General features: G+C 43.0%; 1 protein-coding gene across 2 annotated transcripts in view; it reads left to right on the top strand.

Moving 5' to 3' along the window:
• ABHD2 (abhydrolase domain containing 2, acylglycerol lipase) overlaps positions 1 to 17,408 on the top strand; it is a 42,885-nt gene extending 25,477 nt beyond the window's left edge. For both annotated transcript variants that reach the window (XM_030013749.2, XM_041123483.1), the window contains exons 6-11: positions 1,498 to 1,681; positions 5,330 to 5,422; positions 7,116 to 7,226; positions 8,552 to 8,621; positions 9,494 to 9,578; positions 10,647 to 17,408. In XM_030013749.2, the coding sequence (XP_029869609.1) occupies positions 1,498 to 1,681; positions 5,330 to 5,422; positions 7,116 to 7,226; positions 8,552 to 8,621; positions 9,494 to 9,578; positions 10,647 to 10,843 (740 nt within the window). In that variant the 3' untranslated portion in view covers positions 10,844 to 17,408. The remainder of the gene's footprint in view (positions 1 to 1,497; positions 1,682 to 5,329; positions 5,423 to 7,115; positions 7,227 to 8,551; positions 8,622 to 9,493; positions 9,579 to 10,646) is intronic.
• The last annotated feature ends 1,380 nt before the right edge of the window (positions 17,409 to 18,788 follow it).

Genomic DNA, 18,788 nt, shown 5'->3' with positions numbered 1-18,788 from the left:
CTTCCAGCTTTTGCTGGATTCCTGACATATTTGTTGAGGAGCAAGTAGCCTAAATTTGTGATTCACTGAATCCTCCAGCTTTACATCAAGCTGGACCTGTTGCTAATCTAGTTTTGGATTTCTGAAATAGTTACCAGCTGTCCTCAAATCATGAAGGTTAAACACTAAAGTATTTTGACTGCTGTCTTCTTACAGAGGAAACTAGAGCAACGCAGCATTTGTCATCTTGACTAAAATTGCTCATTAAGAATGTTCACAAGGAAGTGCCCAAGCCCTCCTGAAATGCTCAGCCTAAAGCTTGCTGTTTCAGTGAAGTAAGCACAAACCCTGGTGCTCAGTCTGCTCCAGAGCTAGCTAAAACCTGAGTCTGATGTCTAGCAAGGATGCTACAGTTGGGGTGAGGTCACACTGGAGCAGTGTTTGGTTGGCACAGGGTAGTATCCCAACTCTTAGGATTTATCTCCCTGGACAATTTCCCCAGGATAGAGCTGAGTTTCAGACTCTAGGCAGGAATAAACAGCTGGAGTTTTATTTCTGTTGCTCATGTGATGCCTCCTGTGTTGTTTGTTTGCAGTCTTAAATCCAATGGGAAGGTTAAAGTGCATAGGCAGTTGATACCAGTGTACTAATGCCATCAGTTCTGCAGCTGCTTCTCTTCATGTTTCCTTTTCCCAAACTCGAAGGCAGGCGAAATAGCTGTAGGTATTCAGATGTTGCATGTATGGAGGCCTTCAAGACTGTCAAACAATCTGAGGACCCCAGTACTGCCAGAAACTGGACCCCTTGGTGCCTGTAGCCTGGGGGATGCAAATAGGTGTTAGCTGAGAGCAGAACAGATCTGTATAGAGGCACTTATCTCCTCTCTTGAAGAGAGGATACCTATATGTCTTCTAGGAAGCTGCAGTATCTTTACCTCTTCAGTGGTTAAAAAGGGCTAGCTGCCTCTGCTTAAACCCTTCCCTCTGATTCCAGAGAGCACCTGCTTAGTCTGTGCGGCAGTCCACTGAGAGCTCTGTCCTGACAAGCCAGCTCTGCATTTCCATCCCCTCCCTGCATCAGCGTGGGTTTAAGGATCCACGGCAGTCTTGCTAAAAGCAAAGGAGCAAGCTGCTTTCCAGACACCCACTTCAGTTCAGAAATGGCAAACTGCCTCAGGAAGGTAATGATGTGTGCTGTTCTTAGGTAGTAATGTCAAGCCCAGAGTTGCTGGACTCTGCTTTTTAAGCTGCTTTAGAAAGGAAGAGTTTTGATTGTCAAATTAGCTGTTGCTGTGACTTTTTAAGCAAGTTAATTTCATCTTTGGCAGTCTGTTAGAACTAAGCATGAGCTAAGGTCCACAGGACTCATAAAACAGATACATGAACACATGTGTGAATCGGAGCTCTTAACCTTAAGGTTGTTAAAAAGTCAGAAAGGGGTAAGAAGCTGAACTTAAAGCTTGAAGTGGGAATGTAGGTCTGTTAAAAGATGATTCTTGACTTTGTCTTTACCTTTTAGGTTGCACCTGGGAATTTGGTGCCATGGTTAATTACATCAAGAAGACCTACCCTCAGACCCAGCTGGTTGTTGTGGGCTTCAGCCTGGGTGGAAACATTGTGTGCAAATACCTGGGAGAGAGCCAGGCCAACCAGGAGCGAGTCCTCTGCTGTGTCAGTGTGTGCCAGGGGTACAGTGCACTGAGGTAGGTCTAGAGACTTCTCCACGCTGGTCTCTTCTGGGGATGCAGGAGTGGGCAGATCTTTGGCAGGGTGCATGTGGGAGCGCAGGGGGAAGAGTGTGTTGCTTCTCTTGCATTGAACTGGTCTGACTGCAGCATGTGGGATGCCACCCTCCTGAAGGAGCAGGCAAAGCTTTGTTGATTTGGCAGCACAAATAAGCTTTCTGTCAACAATGCAAATAAGTTTTCTGTACCTGGCCAGGTACATGCTGGCAGCTTCTTGTCTGTGCATGTGAGCTGGCCTAATTCTGTCTTATTAGGACTCTACAGAGTCCTGAGAGGAGGCATTCCCCGTGCAGGCCTGGTGTAATTAACCAGGCAGGCTGGGCAGTGTGACAAACTGCTGAGATGATGCCAGGTTTGCAAGCAATAGTTTAAACTTTCTCATCACTCTGAGAAGTATCCCTTGGTTCATAATAGCTTGTCTGGCTTCAGTGTGCAGTTTGGCAGCTGTTAACTTGTGGAGACTGGAAAGAGACACACAGCTCACACTGTCAGTCTATGCTCACCTCTCAGTGTGTGTCACTCAAGCAGTGCTTTGGACTAATGAGTAGATGGGGAGCCACTTGCAACTATGTTATACCATTTGGAAGATGGGGAGGTGAAGGCTTAAAGCCCTAAAGTCTGCCTGAAAATGTGGTTCCCTGACTGGAAGCCAAGGCTGTAGCACTTCAAGAGCTGTAACAGCTCCACCTAGTGCTAACACTTGCATTTAGTGATAGAGGATCTGGGTACAGCACTGCTGCTTGAAAACTGGTGTCTCAACTAGTGTGCAGTAACTTTCCATGTATGCACAGTTAATAAAGATTAAAACAGTGTAACTGGCTAAGCTACTACTTTCAGTTTTTACTGTCTGTACATATGGACAACTACTAAGGTGTAGCTGACTTTACAGTAACTTAACTGCACTTTTGAGCCCTGAGACTATTTGAAAGGCAAAAGGGGTTGCTGAAACTAGGGTATTTGGGTCAAGATCCTTTGGGCAGATAAAAATGGTGAAACTATGGCAGCTCTGTGAGGGGCTTGCTATGGAATTTGGTCTCGCAGCCTGGTCAAGGTAGCTGGAACTCTCTTGGTGCTGCTGATGCTCTGCCTGTGCAGGGACCAGTTTGATACAGTCTGAAGACACCTTTTATGAGTTAAGCTCTTACAGGTGAAAGTAAGAAGCTTTTCTGGAAGCATTAAGATGTAAAAACTTGATATGCACTTCAGTAATATTCCAGCATACCTAATCCCATTTGAGATCAGATGTGATTACTTCTAAAAGAGTATATAATCTACTGCTAGGTCCTTATGAGTTCACACCCTTAAAATCTGAACAGATGCTTTCAGAAACAGTTTTTCTGTTTTGTTTCAAGTAAAATGTTCTTAGTTGTCTTGGGGTTCTGGCATGGAGCACAGAGCATCCTTTTGAAGCCAGCTCTTCAATTGCAGCCATCAGATGGGGTTTGCAAGGATCACATCTGGCTGCAGTCCACTTGGTTCATCTTCTGCAATTACACAATATTGTATTTCTGGTCTCCAAAATTATGTGAGTAATGCTGTTCCCTAAGCTGATTTCTGTAGTAGTGTGTCGTGATGTGCTGGTAGAATAGCAGGGCAAGGACAACCTGTTTAACAATACTGCACTTGAATATTTGTGTGGAAAAATAACAGCTGCTTGTCTTGAGTTCAGTGCAAGTCTTCAGTGGGTTGTGTGGATTATTGAGCTCTTGTCTCCACCTGCTGGGTAAACATCTACTAGCAAATATCCAGTCAAAACATCTGCTGTGCATTACTGGGAAATCTGCAGGAAGGCTTTTCAGATCTTGTGTCTCCCTACCTAATAGCTACTTCTGCTTTAAAAGCTAATTAGCTGAAGAGCTAGGGGAAAGCAACATCAATAAATATCTACTAAGCAAAAGACAGGATAGGGAGGGCCTTGTGCCCCTGGTTATAGAAGTGGGAGGGAGGAGGTACAAAGCACCTCCAGGTGGAATGGTTAAGTGTTTGCCTTCCTGGGCTTGGTCTGGTAAAATAATTGGCCTCATCCCTCTGGGCTACATAAAATGGATTAGCCAGGTAGATGTGACCAGTTAGTTTACAATTCCATTTTCTTTTTTTATTAGCTTGTACAGCCTTTATCCCCCTTTAGGAAGTGAAGGAAAAAAGTGGTGGTGAGCAATGTGAAGCAGGGATCTGAAATATGAAAAAGCTTTTCCAGAGCATTAAGCATGAGTCCCATAGATGGGCATAATAAAGTAGCAGCAATACTAGGATGTGCCAGAAGAATATGAGACTCTTGGTTTAATGAATTAACACAGTCCGGGGAATTTGTTCCCCAAGGCTAAATGGGGACATGTCTCATTCCTTAATCTTTGCCTGCACAGGCTTGATTCTGCTTCTTGATCTTGTGGAATGCATCTTTGCCATAGCTACAGGCCATGGGGAGAGTCCTCAGCTTTGAAACCTGTGCAGTCTTCAAAATACCAGAAGCTGCCTTTTTTTCAGTGCTTGCAGCTCTTCATATTAGTAGTACTACTGTACATCAGAGGAACTGCAGGGAAATGCAGTAGCTTTAACTTATAACATCTTGTAGTAACTTAATAGGTTTGCTTGGAAAATCTTTTGTGAAGAAAGAAATGTGCATCTTCCTGTCTTCCTTCATTCCCCTGCCCTGGCATAAACATGGTAGGTATAGTCTGGCTAGACAAAAAGACATGAAAGTTGGTTTTTAAAAAAAAAAAAAAAAAAATCCATACTCCAGCATGGCTTACTATAAGAAAACATAGCTTGCTTTTGCTCTGGTAGGGGACTTGCAGGTTGTGGCTTGGGAGGTCGTGCTAAATCTGCTATAGTTCTCATGGTATGTTAATGTTTAAATGGTAGGAGTACTTCAGTAGCTGAAACTGCTCCCAGCATTCTTAGGTTGCTCAGTAAATGATAGTATGTTTCCTCAGTAACAGCAAACCCTGCTAAGAGTAAAGCTATAACCTGCCCATGACCCTGCATAGCAAAGGAGTTCTGGTATCTGGCAGAGCTTACAAGTCTGGATGACTTTAATTCTGTTTTAACAACAGATAAGCTGTGAAGTGCTGTTCTGCTTTGAAAATGGGTGAGACTTCAATTCAGATGCCACTTGCAGCTGCAGCTAGTATTTATTCCTACAGCTCCTGCCAATGAAGCTAAAACAATAATAGTGTCTGTAGATATTGGAAACATCTGCACACATTATTTCCTCTGCAAAGCTAATATACACAATAGACAACACTTTGTTCAGCAACAAGTTTTAGTCCTTTCCTTGGTAGTCCCATTAGGTAAATTACATTCAACTTATGCAAAGGGATAGTAAAATCCTCTTGTCAGTGTTGCAGATCTTGACTGATGGCTGTTAAATGCTCTTATCAAAACAGCTAATTGCATTGTGCAAAATGAGACTGCAGATGTGTTTTCTGATCCTACCAAACTTCATCGAAGTGGAAGTCATTTCCTGGAAAAGGTTAAAGCTGTGGCAGGAAGGCCTGGAGATTTGTTTACATTGCCTCTAGGCTGCCAGAACATGTTACAGAGTATTAATCTGATCTTTCAAGATTGCCATTAACAGCTTTGATTGTTTTGCATGGTTTTTTCTAGGGCACAGGAAACCTTCATGCAGTGGGATCAATGTAGAAGATTTTATAACTTCCTCATGGCAGACAACATGAAGAAGATCATCCTTTCTCACAGGTACTGCAGTACATCACTTTGATAGTATTGATTGGGTCAATTGCTACATTGGATTTGTCTTGGTCCTTTAAAATAGGATTCCTGAAAGATGATGCACCAGTTCCTTGCTTGGTGGTCTTAAGATGAACCAACAGAGAAGGGAAGCCCGTGTCAGTCTCATTCATACACCATAAAATTTACAAATAAGCTTTGGTTATCTTGTTAGAAGAAAGCAGGCTTTGTTGTCTTTTTGCCTTCCGAGGAGACTTCCTTAATGAATAAACACGATGCACACAGGAAAACATTGCAATTAGACTTCAAAGTGGAGTGTTCTGCATCTGCTTCACTTCTAGCCAAAGAATTCCCTATTCCAGGAGCCTCTTGTTCTGTCACCTACCTCAGGTAGGATTAATCCAAGGTCTGCTGTATGGGGCTGCTGCTTATCAAATAAGCAAATAGTCAAACTGTAGCTCTGGCTTCTAGCTGTTCCTCTAGAAAGAGCATGTAGCTAGCAAAATACTTAGTGTTGCTCCTCCTGGAGTTCCAGTGTACTTGTAGGATCCCAGTGCTGCTGTTGTGATCTGTGGCTCTCGCATATCAAAGGAATGTGTTTGTTAAACAGGTGGCATGCTCAATATTGTTGTTTCTTCCATCAGAAGTTCTCTGGGTACTTCTTTCTAGGGCAGTAAATGTGTAAGTACCTCATCTGTGTATATCTGAAGTTGCCTGACTCAAGGGAAAAGGAGGGGAATATCTAAAACCCATTCCAATTAAGAGCATGTGTCACTTGCAAACTTTTGGTTCATTGTTTACACTCCTGTGCAGTATGAAACACTTGTAGAAGGAATCGGGACAGCTGACATACAGGATGATCCACATAATTCATTCCAGATTGACAAATATTTAGACAACTTGCCCAAATTTCACATGTGAAGTGAGGTAAGCCCCCATTAAATGGTACTTAAATCCATAACCCAGAAAAAAATGGTGCTGGCTGAAAGGCAAGTCTGTTAAGTAAACTTTTTTTCTGTAATCACTTGTGCTCTAAAGCAGCTCCCCCAAATCAAACCTAGCTTCCCTTCTGCTCTGCCCTGCAGCTGCCTCTGAAAGGGAATAAAAACCCCTTTCCAACTTGTGGGTTTTGTTCCATTTGTTAGGGGAGCAGCTTGTTCTGGTAAAGAAACACGTCCTCTCCTGAGGGCAATAACTAATTATGACAAGTGTCCATAGTAAATAGCTTTCTGCTAAGGTAATGTCCCAAGTAATTTGTGCTGTGTGAGCTAACCTAATATCTGTGCTGGGGAGACTTTAGGACCAGATGGTGGAGATGCTATGCCCAGGACTGCTAGTGCTCTCACCCGAGCCACCCACGGCTTTGGTCTGAAGCCAAAGGACCCTCCCTGTAACCCAGCCTCTGTTCCAAATACCCTTAGCACTGTCTGTTCTGGGAAGATTCTTTTTAGAGGCCCCTCATGCAGTTTTTCAGTATAACAGGAAAACATTTTTTTTTTTTCTATAAAGAGGCTGCTAGGGTTTCTGTTATGTCTTGCTGCAAAGGGAGGTGGACAAATAAGCTGGTCCCAAGAAAGCCTCATGTATATGTAGTCTAATTCTATTGTTATCTTGTCAGACTTGGTAAACTTTGTCCTTGAACAGGTCATGGCTTTGCTGCCCTTATGTTATTTGGATGTCTTTCTTGATGTTACTCTTTCAGGCAAGTTCTTTTTGGAGATAACATGAAGAAGCCACAAAGCCTGTCAGATGCTGATCTGAGCAAACTCTATACAGCAACATCCCTTATGCAGATTGATGATAACGTTATGAGGTATGAAGGGTGATTCTCTGATCCTGTGTGGATTGCTGAAAGTACCTTTTCTTTCAAGTGTTGCTCTTGCCTGTGCCTTGCTGCGCCTGTAGGAATCTGCTGAAATACAGTGCTGACAACCCCAGAAATTCTTCCTTGCCTTCACATTGAATAAAACTTATCAGGAAAAAAACCCAACTTACTATTGACACTCACAGCTTCTGTAGAATCATCCAGGAGGCATTTATTTATCAGTAAATCTGAAACTGCAGCCTTCAATAACATAGGAAGAGGCCAGTTCTGCTGCAAGCTCTAGCAAAAAGCAGTGCAGAATGCGGAAAGCAGCTCAGAACTGCTCATGAATGTTCTTAGCCCTGCTTGAATTTTTGGGGGGGGTGGTGGTGGAAACAAAACACCAACTTCTCCCCAAAAAACACTACTGCCTTCTCAATAAACATTAGGATTGGCTGAGATAATACAATCTTTTTTACTTGTCATACTAACACCTAAATTAAGCTCTTTGCTTTATTAAGCAGTAGTGTGTTACTGTCTGTGTCCTTGAAAACAACATAGCACTTTCTTCAGTGGCAGTGTTCATACCATGGCATGTTCTGTATAAGGCATTGACACCTTTCCAAAATGAAGCTTTAAACTGTCAGCTATACAGCTATAACACTTTTGGCAGACTGGGAGTATTGCTAGCTGCTTTTTAAAAGCCATTCCTAGGGAAATCTCCCTACTCATCCCTTGGCCCAAACTAGAAAGGCCTCAGGGACAACAGCTATGCTGCCTCTTATGTAAAAAAAAAAAAAAACAACAACAAAAAACCAAAACAAACAAACAAAAAAAACCACACATGAGTATAGGTTGACTGAATTCTTGGTTTGGGACGGAGTGCTAAGGATCTGGCAAAGAACTGGAATCACAGTGAATTCTGGGTGGCTCGTAGGCATGCCCTTTTTTTCAGTATGTTTGAAGTTCATAAACTGTGGTGGTTTTGTATTTGAAGAGGCTTTCAGGTAAAGATGAACAAGATCATAATTTTTTTTTCTTCCATATGTACTATTACTTAAGTGGGATGCTTCAAAATAAATGCTCTGAAGGCTGCTAGACTTCAACTTGCGTTTTTAACATGCCCATGCTATCACAATGTTTGAGTAAGCACAGAAAGCATAAAGGCATGTGCTGCCAAAGGTGAGTTTTGCGGAGACACTGGGTAGGAAAAAAGCATTGTCTATGAAGATTGAGGCATTGTTCCTATGTCTGCATGTGTGCCCTCACTTGAAAGTAAGAGTCACATGGATACTAGAAGCAGATGATTGCGATGACAGTCTTCTCTATTTCAGGAAGTTCCATGGCTACAGTTCCCTGAAGGAATACTATGAAGAAGAAAGCTGCCTGCATTACTTGCACAGGGTAAGCTCTTGTAATAGAGACTGCTTTTGTACCTTCATTTTCCTACTGGAGAGAAAACACACCGTGGTTTCTGTTGTTGATACCTAGACACAGCTGTCTTAGCTGGGATTTTCAGAAATAATCACTCACAGTATATTGGAGTGGGATTTCAGTTCCTGGTACCTCTAATACTGGGGCTAGATGCTCTGGGCTCTTAAGAGCTTATAACTCTGACAGGTAGTAGCACCCAGGTGATCTAGAGAAAGCCACACAGCTGAACTGCTCTGAGTGTATGAGGATATAAGGTCAGAAATGGGTGGTGGCATGGAACCTGCAGTTTCAAGAAGAAAGACTTAATACTGTGGAAGACACTCAGGATGCTATCTAGCAGGCAGATGCTTAGCAGACCAAAGTTTTGCAGAAGTGGAATTAATTCCACTGAGATCCCCTCAGATCTACTGAGCCAGAGGATGGAGATGTTCCAAGGGAGTTCCCTGGACTTCAACCAAGGTGTCCATAACAGAGCTGGTACTAGCTGCCTGATGTGCAAAGCACTACAGAGCAAAAAAGGGTGTAGCTATGTGAATTCTGAGAATGGGGAAGATCTGTGACTCAATCTGTATTTGCTCTGATGCATCCCTGCCCCTTTCATACAATTGAGTTGGGAGGAATAAAAAAAAAAAATCAAGTGCTGTGAAGAACTCCATTGGTGAAAAGCCACCAGCCTTAAATTTCGACTCTTTCTGCTTTTCTGATGCTTCTGCAGGTCCAGGGCCATTCTGAAATAAGATGTCTTAATTAAGTTAAGCTAAGATGCTTTTACAGTTGGTAGACTGAAATTTAAATACCAACCCCTTACTGTTTTTCCTTTTCTGCCATGTTTCTTGATGCAGATCTATGTTCCTCTTCTGTTGGTTAATGCTGCTGATGACCCTCTTGTGCATGAGAGTCTTCTATCAATTCCAAAAGCTCTTTCAGGTATGTTGAAGAAGTTTCCTCCAGCTGTGCATATTTGTGTACCTGCAGCTTCCTTATCACATCATGATCCATGATTTCAAAGCAGCTTGACTTGCCTCATTACATCTGTAATCCTGCGGGAGGTGTACTAAGTGTCTTTAAATCATCAGTTGCTAGAACTAACAAGGCTAACCTTGAGCAGGAGGAACTTGGGTCCTTTCAGGCACCTTCTGCTGTTTTGGCTTGTGTTGATAGCCAGCAGGTTACATTCAGGTTACATTCTTGAATGGAAAAATGCTCCCCCATGTCTTCATTCCTCACTGGGATTTAGTAGAAAGATGGGTTATTATAGTAATAGTTTTGATCAAGTACCTATGAACAGTCCCCTTTGCTGATGAAAGGGGGGGCACATGTATGGCTGTGTTATTTGGTACTGGACTAGGATCTCTCCCTTGAAAAGAGTTCTGTGAGCCATCTATCTTCAGCCAAGGAAAAAGGCAAATTACCTTTAGAAGCTCGGAAGAGGGAGCTGGCTGCTGCTTTGTCACACAAATAGTGGATGCATAGGGAGGGAAGCAGGGTTAATTCTTTTCCTGTTTGAAAGCTGTGAGCAGAGAGTTTATTCACAGCTGCTTCCAGACAGAAGAAAGCACAGGGATTTTCTCACTATGCATGGAACAAGGTGGCTGATATACTGTCAGAGCTTAGTGCAGCTCGACATGATGCTAACAGTCCTAGTTCCAGTGCTTGCAAGTTAAAGATACTCGTTTGCTAAAGAATGAGTGTTGTTATGGCAATACAGGTACTGCTGTAAGGGCCCAGCCAGCAGTGTTTCTTGGGCAGACTTCTCATACTGGCTGGGATTGGTTCCTGCAGACTATCCTGTTCTGTGAAGCAGTGAGGTTATGTGCTTTGGACTTCAAAGTAGCTGTGGCCTTTGTCAGTGCATTTCTGCTTCCTACATGTGACTGCTCCTTTGGTTCAGATGCTATGCCAAGGGTCAAGTTGATTATCATAACCTAAGATGGTTTCATTCTCAGCTCTAAGATGTTAACCTTCTGGAACTTTGTGCCTCGTTTTGTTTTACAGAGAAAAGGGAAAATGTCATGCATGTGCTGCCCCTTCATGGAGGCCACCTGGGATTTTTTGAGGGGTCTGTACTATTCCCGGAACCTCTTACCTGGATGGATAAGCTTGTGGTACAGTATGCCAATGCCATCTGCCAGTGGGAGAAGACAAAGTCTCACTGCTCAGACACAGAGCAGGGTCTATCTGGCCAGGAGTAGTTGACCCAAAGACTATGGATCACTTCAGTGTATCTCGCCCTTTGGGAACATCTTGTTCCCTCACCTGCTGCTTCAGGTTCCATTCTCTTTGATATCCTATGGCTGGGGTTTGATCACAATGTTTTCTTCCAAAGTGGAGTTAAAGTGGAGGTTAATATCTGGTCAGAGCATCTTTGCATATATAGTCACTTGGGTTTGTAATTTACTGCTCTGCTTGAAGAATTAGGTTGCTGACTCTGACTTGTTACAGGGTTATTGAGCTAAAGACTGCTTGCTTTAATATAGCAGAGGTTTCAGATGTCAAAATCTCTTCACCTGCTGGTCAAAAACTTGATCTGAAGTGTTTGTTTAGGTGCAGATTACAGTGTAACTATGACTCTGTTCTTTGTCCCGGTGCTGGAAAAACCCTGTACCAAGCCACAAGCCAGTAAGTGGTTCAGTCTGTAAGCCACTACAATGTGGCTTGGAAAAACAGATGCTTGACTGCAAGTGGAGTTCCAGCCTTGCACCATCTCAAGGGAGGCCTTTTAGTTCCTAGGAATGCACTTACACAAGTCAATCAGTTTAAAAATACTTAACTTTTCCATGCTTCAGCTGTCTGTGGATTGGGCTGTCTTTATGCTGGGACTCCAAGTAGAAAAAAGCTGCAGGCTGGTAATACCAGTTAATGTTTCTATGTTAATTTGTTCTCACACCAAGACCAGATCAGTCACCTTCTTGTCATCTTTGCCTCTTCTTAAATGTAGTCATCTTTTTAGTACTGGATTTTTTTGTTTAACCCAGGGCTTTTTAAAGCTGGCTCTGGCTTCCAAATGGAAACCAGTGATTAAGAATCTGCAGGATCTTTCTGTGAGCTCAATCTGTTTTTAAGAATATTTCATAGACAATTATGTATTCTGTTAGGGATTAATTTGTTGGGGGGAATGTATCTATTTTAGATTTATTCCCCTTATGTCAGGGTAAATCATACCAAAATTCTTCCCCTTAGCTTTCAAAGCATCAAATGGTTTTCAGACACATGACTTGCCTTACAGTTGATGGGGAACTGGATGTCTCTAGCCCTGTGCAACTAAAATGATAATCTTTGCATGGCTAACTACTTCCATATCTGTGTAAATGCTGTAGGATTACTGGCTCCAGTAAGACACTGGGCTCTTCCTCACTTGAATTCCTTTTCCACACCCAGACATCCTCTTCTAGTTTTAATGTGCAAAGTGAAGTGTGAAAGCTGTTTGCAGGAAAGATGCCTATTCCCTTGTGCTTTTCCCTCAAGTGGCTGTTATGGTCTGTGCCAAGATGATTATTAAAGACTCTAGTCTATCCCCTGGAAGGAAAGTTGTCCCATGACAATCTGGAGACTGAAACTTTGTGGTCAAAATCTTTTTTTACTGTGTGTTCTGTCAATATGGTAGTGTCATTAATCCATCCTCAGGACTTCTCTATCACTGTGTCAGTGAAGTTCTTTTCCTGTCATGCTTCCCACATCAATTAGCACTTTATTGCTTCAGCCTTGGTCTGTGTTCCAGGCACTTTAGTTTATAGCTTAAGGATGAAACAAGCTGCAAGACTTCAGTCTGGTAATATAGGAGAACAAGCCTTCTGGACTGTCCTGTCAGTGAACTGCAGTAGGTTGGAGAGGTGGTGTTTTGTTTTAATAAAGCAATAATTAACTATTGTAGCAAAGGTGCATTATCATATCAGGAAATTCCTTTCATTTGCCTTAGGCCAGACACCTTGGCCTGTTACAAGGAACTGTGGATATCTGCACATTCTCCTTGTTAGTAAATCCAGGTTTCATTTCTTCTTCAAAGAAAAGATGTGACCAAATAAAGCTATAGCAAGACTTGGCCATGCTTGTGGCTGTTCCTTAAGAACTATTTTAAGGCATCAGTTAGCAAGGATATTCTTAGCTGATGGATATCTTGTCTCTATGTTGTTATCCTCTTATTCATACTGCATCTGTATATCACTAAAATCTGTCATAAAAGACATTTCAGATTTTTGCTTAAGTAACTGTTCATGTAATATTCATTGGATATGACTTAAATATCTTCTCACGTCAACAGAGGTGGAGTGTAAACAACACTTGTACACATCAAATAGATACAGTATAAATTTAGGTGTGTTAAGGGGATATGGTTTTTATCTCCAGTGGGTTACAACTTTAGAAGTGTTTTGACTTTCATAGTATGCTACAGCTGTAGCTTACACAGGTCATGGCTGTCTGCCTTGAGGAAACAAAACTGCCCTTCCCATGCTTCATGTATCCTTCCTCAATCCAGCTTTACTATGCTGAGATGAGTATCAACTTCAGACAGCTCTAGAGGAACAGAAGTTGTCCTTGGTACCAATACCACTGTTGAGGTGAAAAGCCCATCATATAACCCAACATGTGGATACCTATGAAAGAAAGGTCAGCATGCATCTGACCTCCTTTGAGAGCAAAATATCTGCCTTCCTCAACTTGAGAGCCTTATCAAAAACAGGGGTGCTCTGCCCAGTTCCTCAACTGGCTGAAGCTCTGCCTTCTTCCCCAGGACACCAGACTGGCAGAACAGTTCAGTTGACTTGCCTGGAATGTGAAAGTCTGGAGGGTGAGAACTGGCTGGGTACTGTCTGGGAAGGTTAATGCCGAGGCAAGGCAAGTGTTTTGCCTCTACTTTTTGGCCAAGTCATGCCAGTTCCTCTGAAAGCAGAGCTTTGTCTTGGAAAGCTTTGTCTTGGAAAAAAAATTTCCTTCTTCCATTTTGTAAAGAAGATCATTCTTGATGAACTAGGCTTTCAAATGGGTTTTTCTGTTCCTGAGGTATGAGGAAGCGACCTTCTTGTCAAATGTACCCTTGTTTCAAACTGATTTCACTACAGCAGATCGCCAGTCGATCAATGACCAGTTTTTAGGCAAGTTTTCTAAAATGAGGTGAGCAACTGGGCAATTCTCAAAGCAGCAGGAGCTGTGGCTTTGTCTAATCAGATTGTTTTTTTCTTTAAAGTTGGAGGGTCTTTTTGAGGAACACTCCTTCCCTCCCCCGCAACCCAAGCCTTCATACTTCAGAAGTGCCAATGCTGTGGTCTTTCTGAAACTCTCAACTACAGAAGTAATATGGGTCTCTGTCTTGCTCCTTTGACCTGTTTTTGCACTTGCATCTACAGCTGTTCAAACCACTTGTGGCTTGACCAACTAATTCTAGCCTCTTTGGGGAAGAAGAACTTTTGTCACGGCTTGTTTGTGCAAGGTTTCTGGAGCCTGAGGTTCAGCTTACTAAGCTTGTTGTAGGTGGAAGCAGTAGAACAAAAAACATGTTCTCATCTCACCCAATTTGATGCTGCTTTCAGAGCAAGACTCATGGTGTCAGACTTGCAGCAGTAACTTAGAGATCTTAGGAAGGTGGGAGAGGAGAAAGTTAAGCTGCAGTGCATGTTATCTAAAGACCTTCAAAGAAAGGAATTGTGTATTAAATCTTGCTGCTGACAGTGACTGATACCTAGTGCCAGTACCCCAAGATGCATAGGATGTACAGTCTTGATCTGAAATACCCTTTTCTCCCAAAATAAGGCAATACTAGTCGTGTGATGTGGGCAGGTGGTCTTCATTTGCCCAGTGAACTCAACCTTAAATGCAATCTGAATTTTTAAGTCTTAAAGGTGAAGTCACCTTTTTCATCTTTTGTCAGGACATGAGGTAGTTGAAGTGTGCTCTTGTAGATCATTACAGTATAGTCTGATAGTGCAGTTCAAAATTACAGCATGATGAATCTGTCATGTGCTCTGTTTAGTTTTGAACTGGGATTAGAAAAAGCATTAGCAGAGCTCTTCCACAGGTAGTCTCATGTGGTATGCACACCTCTTTCCTGTCACTGGATGTAAGTAGCACTTGATCATAAACCCCAAGGACTCTCTCAATCAGACAGCAAGTTGTAGAACTATTACTCTTTGGTTAGGCTGGTCCAACCATCACCTTTGTCAGTGTCTGGAGAGATCTGAAGATTGTAGGTGAGCAGCTAGGACTTGCTCTTACTGAACACAAGGAACTTGCAGCTTCCACTACATCAGATCTGCCAGCATTTTTAATGGTCCCTTAGCTTCTAAATTGACGGTGTTTTCAGATGGGTTTGGCAGTGTTGTAGTTGCACTGTAAAGACAGACACTTGCACTTCCCTGTAGTCTTTTTTTTCTGCAGTTCCTGTTCATGAAGATACAGGTTACCAAGACAGGGCATTAAGCAAAGATGTTGGGAACTATTAGCTCCAGTACTGAATTTAGCCAAGCTACCTGTGTGTCATCTGTCCTGGGTCTGTCACAAGTTTCTAGACCACAGCCCTTTGACACGTGGTGCCTTGCCCTTTCTTTTCCCCCTCCCTTGACATCAGCATATCTAGAAACTTCAGTAACAGCTCTGTCAGAGCCTTTGGGGCTTTGCTTTTTAGTAAATGAATTTTCAGACACTAGATAGTGAGACACCTCTGGCGGTGTACACTGTACAAGTGTACGCTAACTTAAAGGACCCTTGTGGGCAGCCTACAACTAGCTACAGTCTATTTCAAGGCTTAAAATAACAGTGTACATAAGCAGTGGATCATTTTCAGCGCTCTGCTCCTCTAGCAGTAGGGATTGAGTCATAGAAGGAGGGTTTGCTTTGCCTAATATGTGACTTGTTACCTTATAATCCCAAAGTTCTTGTGTCTATTAACTCTCCAGCAGCGTAGCTGGAGGTAGGTTGCCTAAGTGACTACATCTCAAAAGAAAGAGTAGACAGTAGCAACTTCAGCATTTAATTGCCAAACAGTTTAGTCACCTGGATTGCTTCCAAGTTTTTCTAGAAATATTATGCCTGTCTGGAGCTTATTGAAATTCTTCACAGTCTTTTTCCAGGAGACCAGAAAAGGCCCTAGCCTTGTGGTGCATAAGTCATTTGTTGTGGAGAGCATCTTGTTTCTGGCTTGAGTCATACTCCATGTGTCCTTACTTGTTAGATGGGTCGGTTGGCTGGGCAGGTCCTGGAGCCACAGTGACTCAGGGCAGTGTCTCCTTCATGGCTTCTAGGTGAAAAGCAAAGAGCCCTTCTTGGTGTGAGGACTTTCTGAGTTTCCTCCAAGCTTAGAATCCCTCAGAGCAACACCAGACTGAGGGAGGGGTGCCTTGTAACTGTACCCCTTTTATCGCTGGGAGTGTCTGTTACACTGGCCTGGACTTTCTCAGCTGTTGGGGGAGCTTAGGCATAAGTACCATTAATGAGTCAAAGCAGTTGCCAGCTTTCCATGCTGTGGTGCAAGGGTTTCTAGGGTTATCCTGAACCATTGCATTCTGAACATCTGTATTCTTGGTTTTGCTGGTTAATCCATGGACACAAACACTGCAATCCAGGGCAGCATTTATCAGGTTGGCTCTGCTGGTATCGAACAGCCTTTTTCAAGTCTATCTGATAACACTCTCCAAAAGCTCCACTTGTGGATAAAGGCTTTTCTTTCTGTCTCACCCAATGGCCTTGCCTAAGCCAGGTAGTTTTAATGCCAGTAAGGAGCCTAATCCCACGAGGTGGCTCTATACAAAGCCTTTTTGCTTCTGTCTGAATGACAAGCTTGCATTGTCTGTCTCTGGTCATGCAAGAGCTTTGATTAGATACAGAACTTCCTTCTAGGATCTCCACTGTAGCTCTACTGGGATGTTGACCCTTCTCATGGCCCCTGCCAACTGGGAAGTCTTAAAAAAAAAAAAAAAAAAAAAAAAAAAGCCAAACAAAACCCACTTGTATTTGATATAACCAAACCCTACTGCTTAGCCCAAGTCAGCAGCTTTGTAAAGGAGCATGTTTTGTCATTGTGTTACTTGACAGCTTGACCATAATTCTCAGTGACAGATCACTAGACATCCTTTTTGAGAAAGCATAACCTCTTTCTCTGAAAATCCCAAGCTGAAGAGGTGTGTGGAGAGTTCAGGAAGAACAGACCTGTGCTCTTCTCATTTTGCCCATGCAGCTGTGTTAGAACAGGCTGAGTGACTTCTAATGTTCTTGGTGAGCAGTTTACTATGAAAATATTTTCAAATTGGCAAAATTATACTCTGCAACCACCTCTAAATGCTGCCCTGAAAAAGCTTGTATACTGAGACACTCTCCCTGCTGCCATGTTCTGAGTCAGATTCTCTGGAGCTGACAGCTGCAGGGGAGATGATTTGCAACTAGCAATGCAATTTTTCTATATCTGCTGATGTTTACCTTTAAAATTATATATAAAAATATATATGAAACAATGTCTTTGATTTTTTTCTTTGATTTTTTGTTCTTCTGTGTGGTGTAAAATGGAGGTCATTGCAAAACAAAATGTAATTTTGTTATCTTTGATTCAGTGGGATTTCTTTATTTAAAAATAAAGGACTTATTGAAGTCAGTGCTACATGTAGTGACTGTGTGCTATGTTACTAGGTGATGAAGTCCAGCTGTCATGCTTTGACGGGCAAAGTAGCCATGCTTTCTCACTCACTTCCTCAGCAGTGGGGAGAAGATAATCTGATGTGGGAATATACTGGGCTAACAAGGTAATACTGATTAAAATGCAACTGGGTATCTGAACATGTTCCCTCAGTTATGAGGTTTGGATTAGCTAAAGGAGGAACAAGAGGAATCCTTTAGTCCTAGGCCTTACATGTGAATTAGTATTAGATGTTAGTTTCTGTTCACTAGTACTGTCTAAAACAAGACTCTTGGGGAAAGTCTGTCCTTATACCCCTGTGGTGTACACTAAGGCAGGAGTTGGTTTGCTGCTCCCTCAATTGCAGACAGGACAACTTTTGTCAGTAACTCCTGTTTCATGAACTATGGTGTTGCCTCTATGTTTTGACCCACTAGTCGGCTATTCTAGTGGTAAATGCAAGGGCCCTAATTGTTCTAGGAAATGTGAATTAATCCCTCCTTTGAGGGAGAAACCTCAAGCTTGCAGTCCTTCCATATTTCTGGGGTGCGGAGGACAAGAGCTGTGGCAGTGTTGGGGGTGTTTTCTCCATCTTTCACTTGTTGCAGCTTCTGTGTCCACCTCTGAAAGACCGGGCTCATTGCCCACTGAAAGCTGAAGTGAGTATCAAGTAGGTAAATGGGAAGACTGCACAGGGGCTGTATGTAAAACATGTTTGGTGTGCCAGCCCCTGCCATGCTGTCATCTCCAGCTGGAGACGCCTTCTGCCTCTGTGTTCCAGAGAGCAGAACAAGGACAGAGCTGTTACAGAAAGCCTCTAGGGAGAAGTCAGTCTTAACAATTCCTGCTATATATAGGAGCATCCAACAATTGCCCTGGCTGTCACATCTGCTGGGGCTGGGCTTGGTGGCTTAGCATAGGGTGTCTAGCAGGCTCTTGAACAAAGGAGTGTGTGGCTTTCTTGGCAGTTGACAGAGGCTCGCAGCCTAGCTTTCCCTGAGCCCAACTTGGGGAGCTAGGTGGGGGGGTGACTTTATCTTCTCCCCCTCTCTCCCTTGCAGCATGTGACACAAGCACTAGTGATGCTCAAGCCTTTCCTAGTTGCTTTTTGTCTTCTGGCCAAGAGAGCTCTTTGATGCCACTCTGGTGGAGAATGGAGATGGCATCAGCTTAAAAAGCTGAATGCCTGCCCTGAAAATACTGAAGGGCTATTTTTGCTGGTGGATGAGAGCAGGTTCTGACAGTCCTGTGTCAGCCCCCAGGTTCTCCTAGGATCACTAGGTTGCTTGCTGGAGGAATGCTCCAGAGCCAGACCTACAGCTGTGCCAGGGCTGAGACCCAAAGCAGGATGGAGGGCTTAGCTGTGGCCCTTCCTGCAGCATGTGGAAGGACTCTCCTCCAGGATGATAGCTTCCCTGGAGTGTGTGGCAAAGCTTCTGGCTCATGTGTTTCTGCAGAAATCATCATCGGTTATTTTTCCCTACTTGAGAGCAAGTGAATTTCCTAATCTTTCAGCTGCTGGCAGAGGAAACACACAACAC

Source organism: Aquila chrysaetos, chromosome 5, assembly GCF_900496995.4.
Source record: "Aquila chrysaetos chrysaetos chromosome 5, bAquChr1.4, whole genome shotgun sequence".
Taxonomy (NCBI): Eukaryota; Metazoa; Chordata; class Aves; order Accipitriformes; family Accipitridae; genus Aquila; species Aquila chrysaetos.
This window is presented reverse-complemented; position numbering and strand designations above follow the sequence as displayed.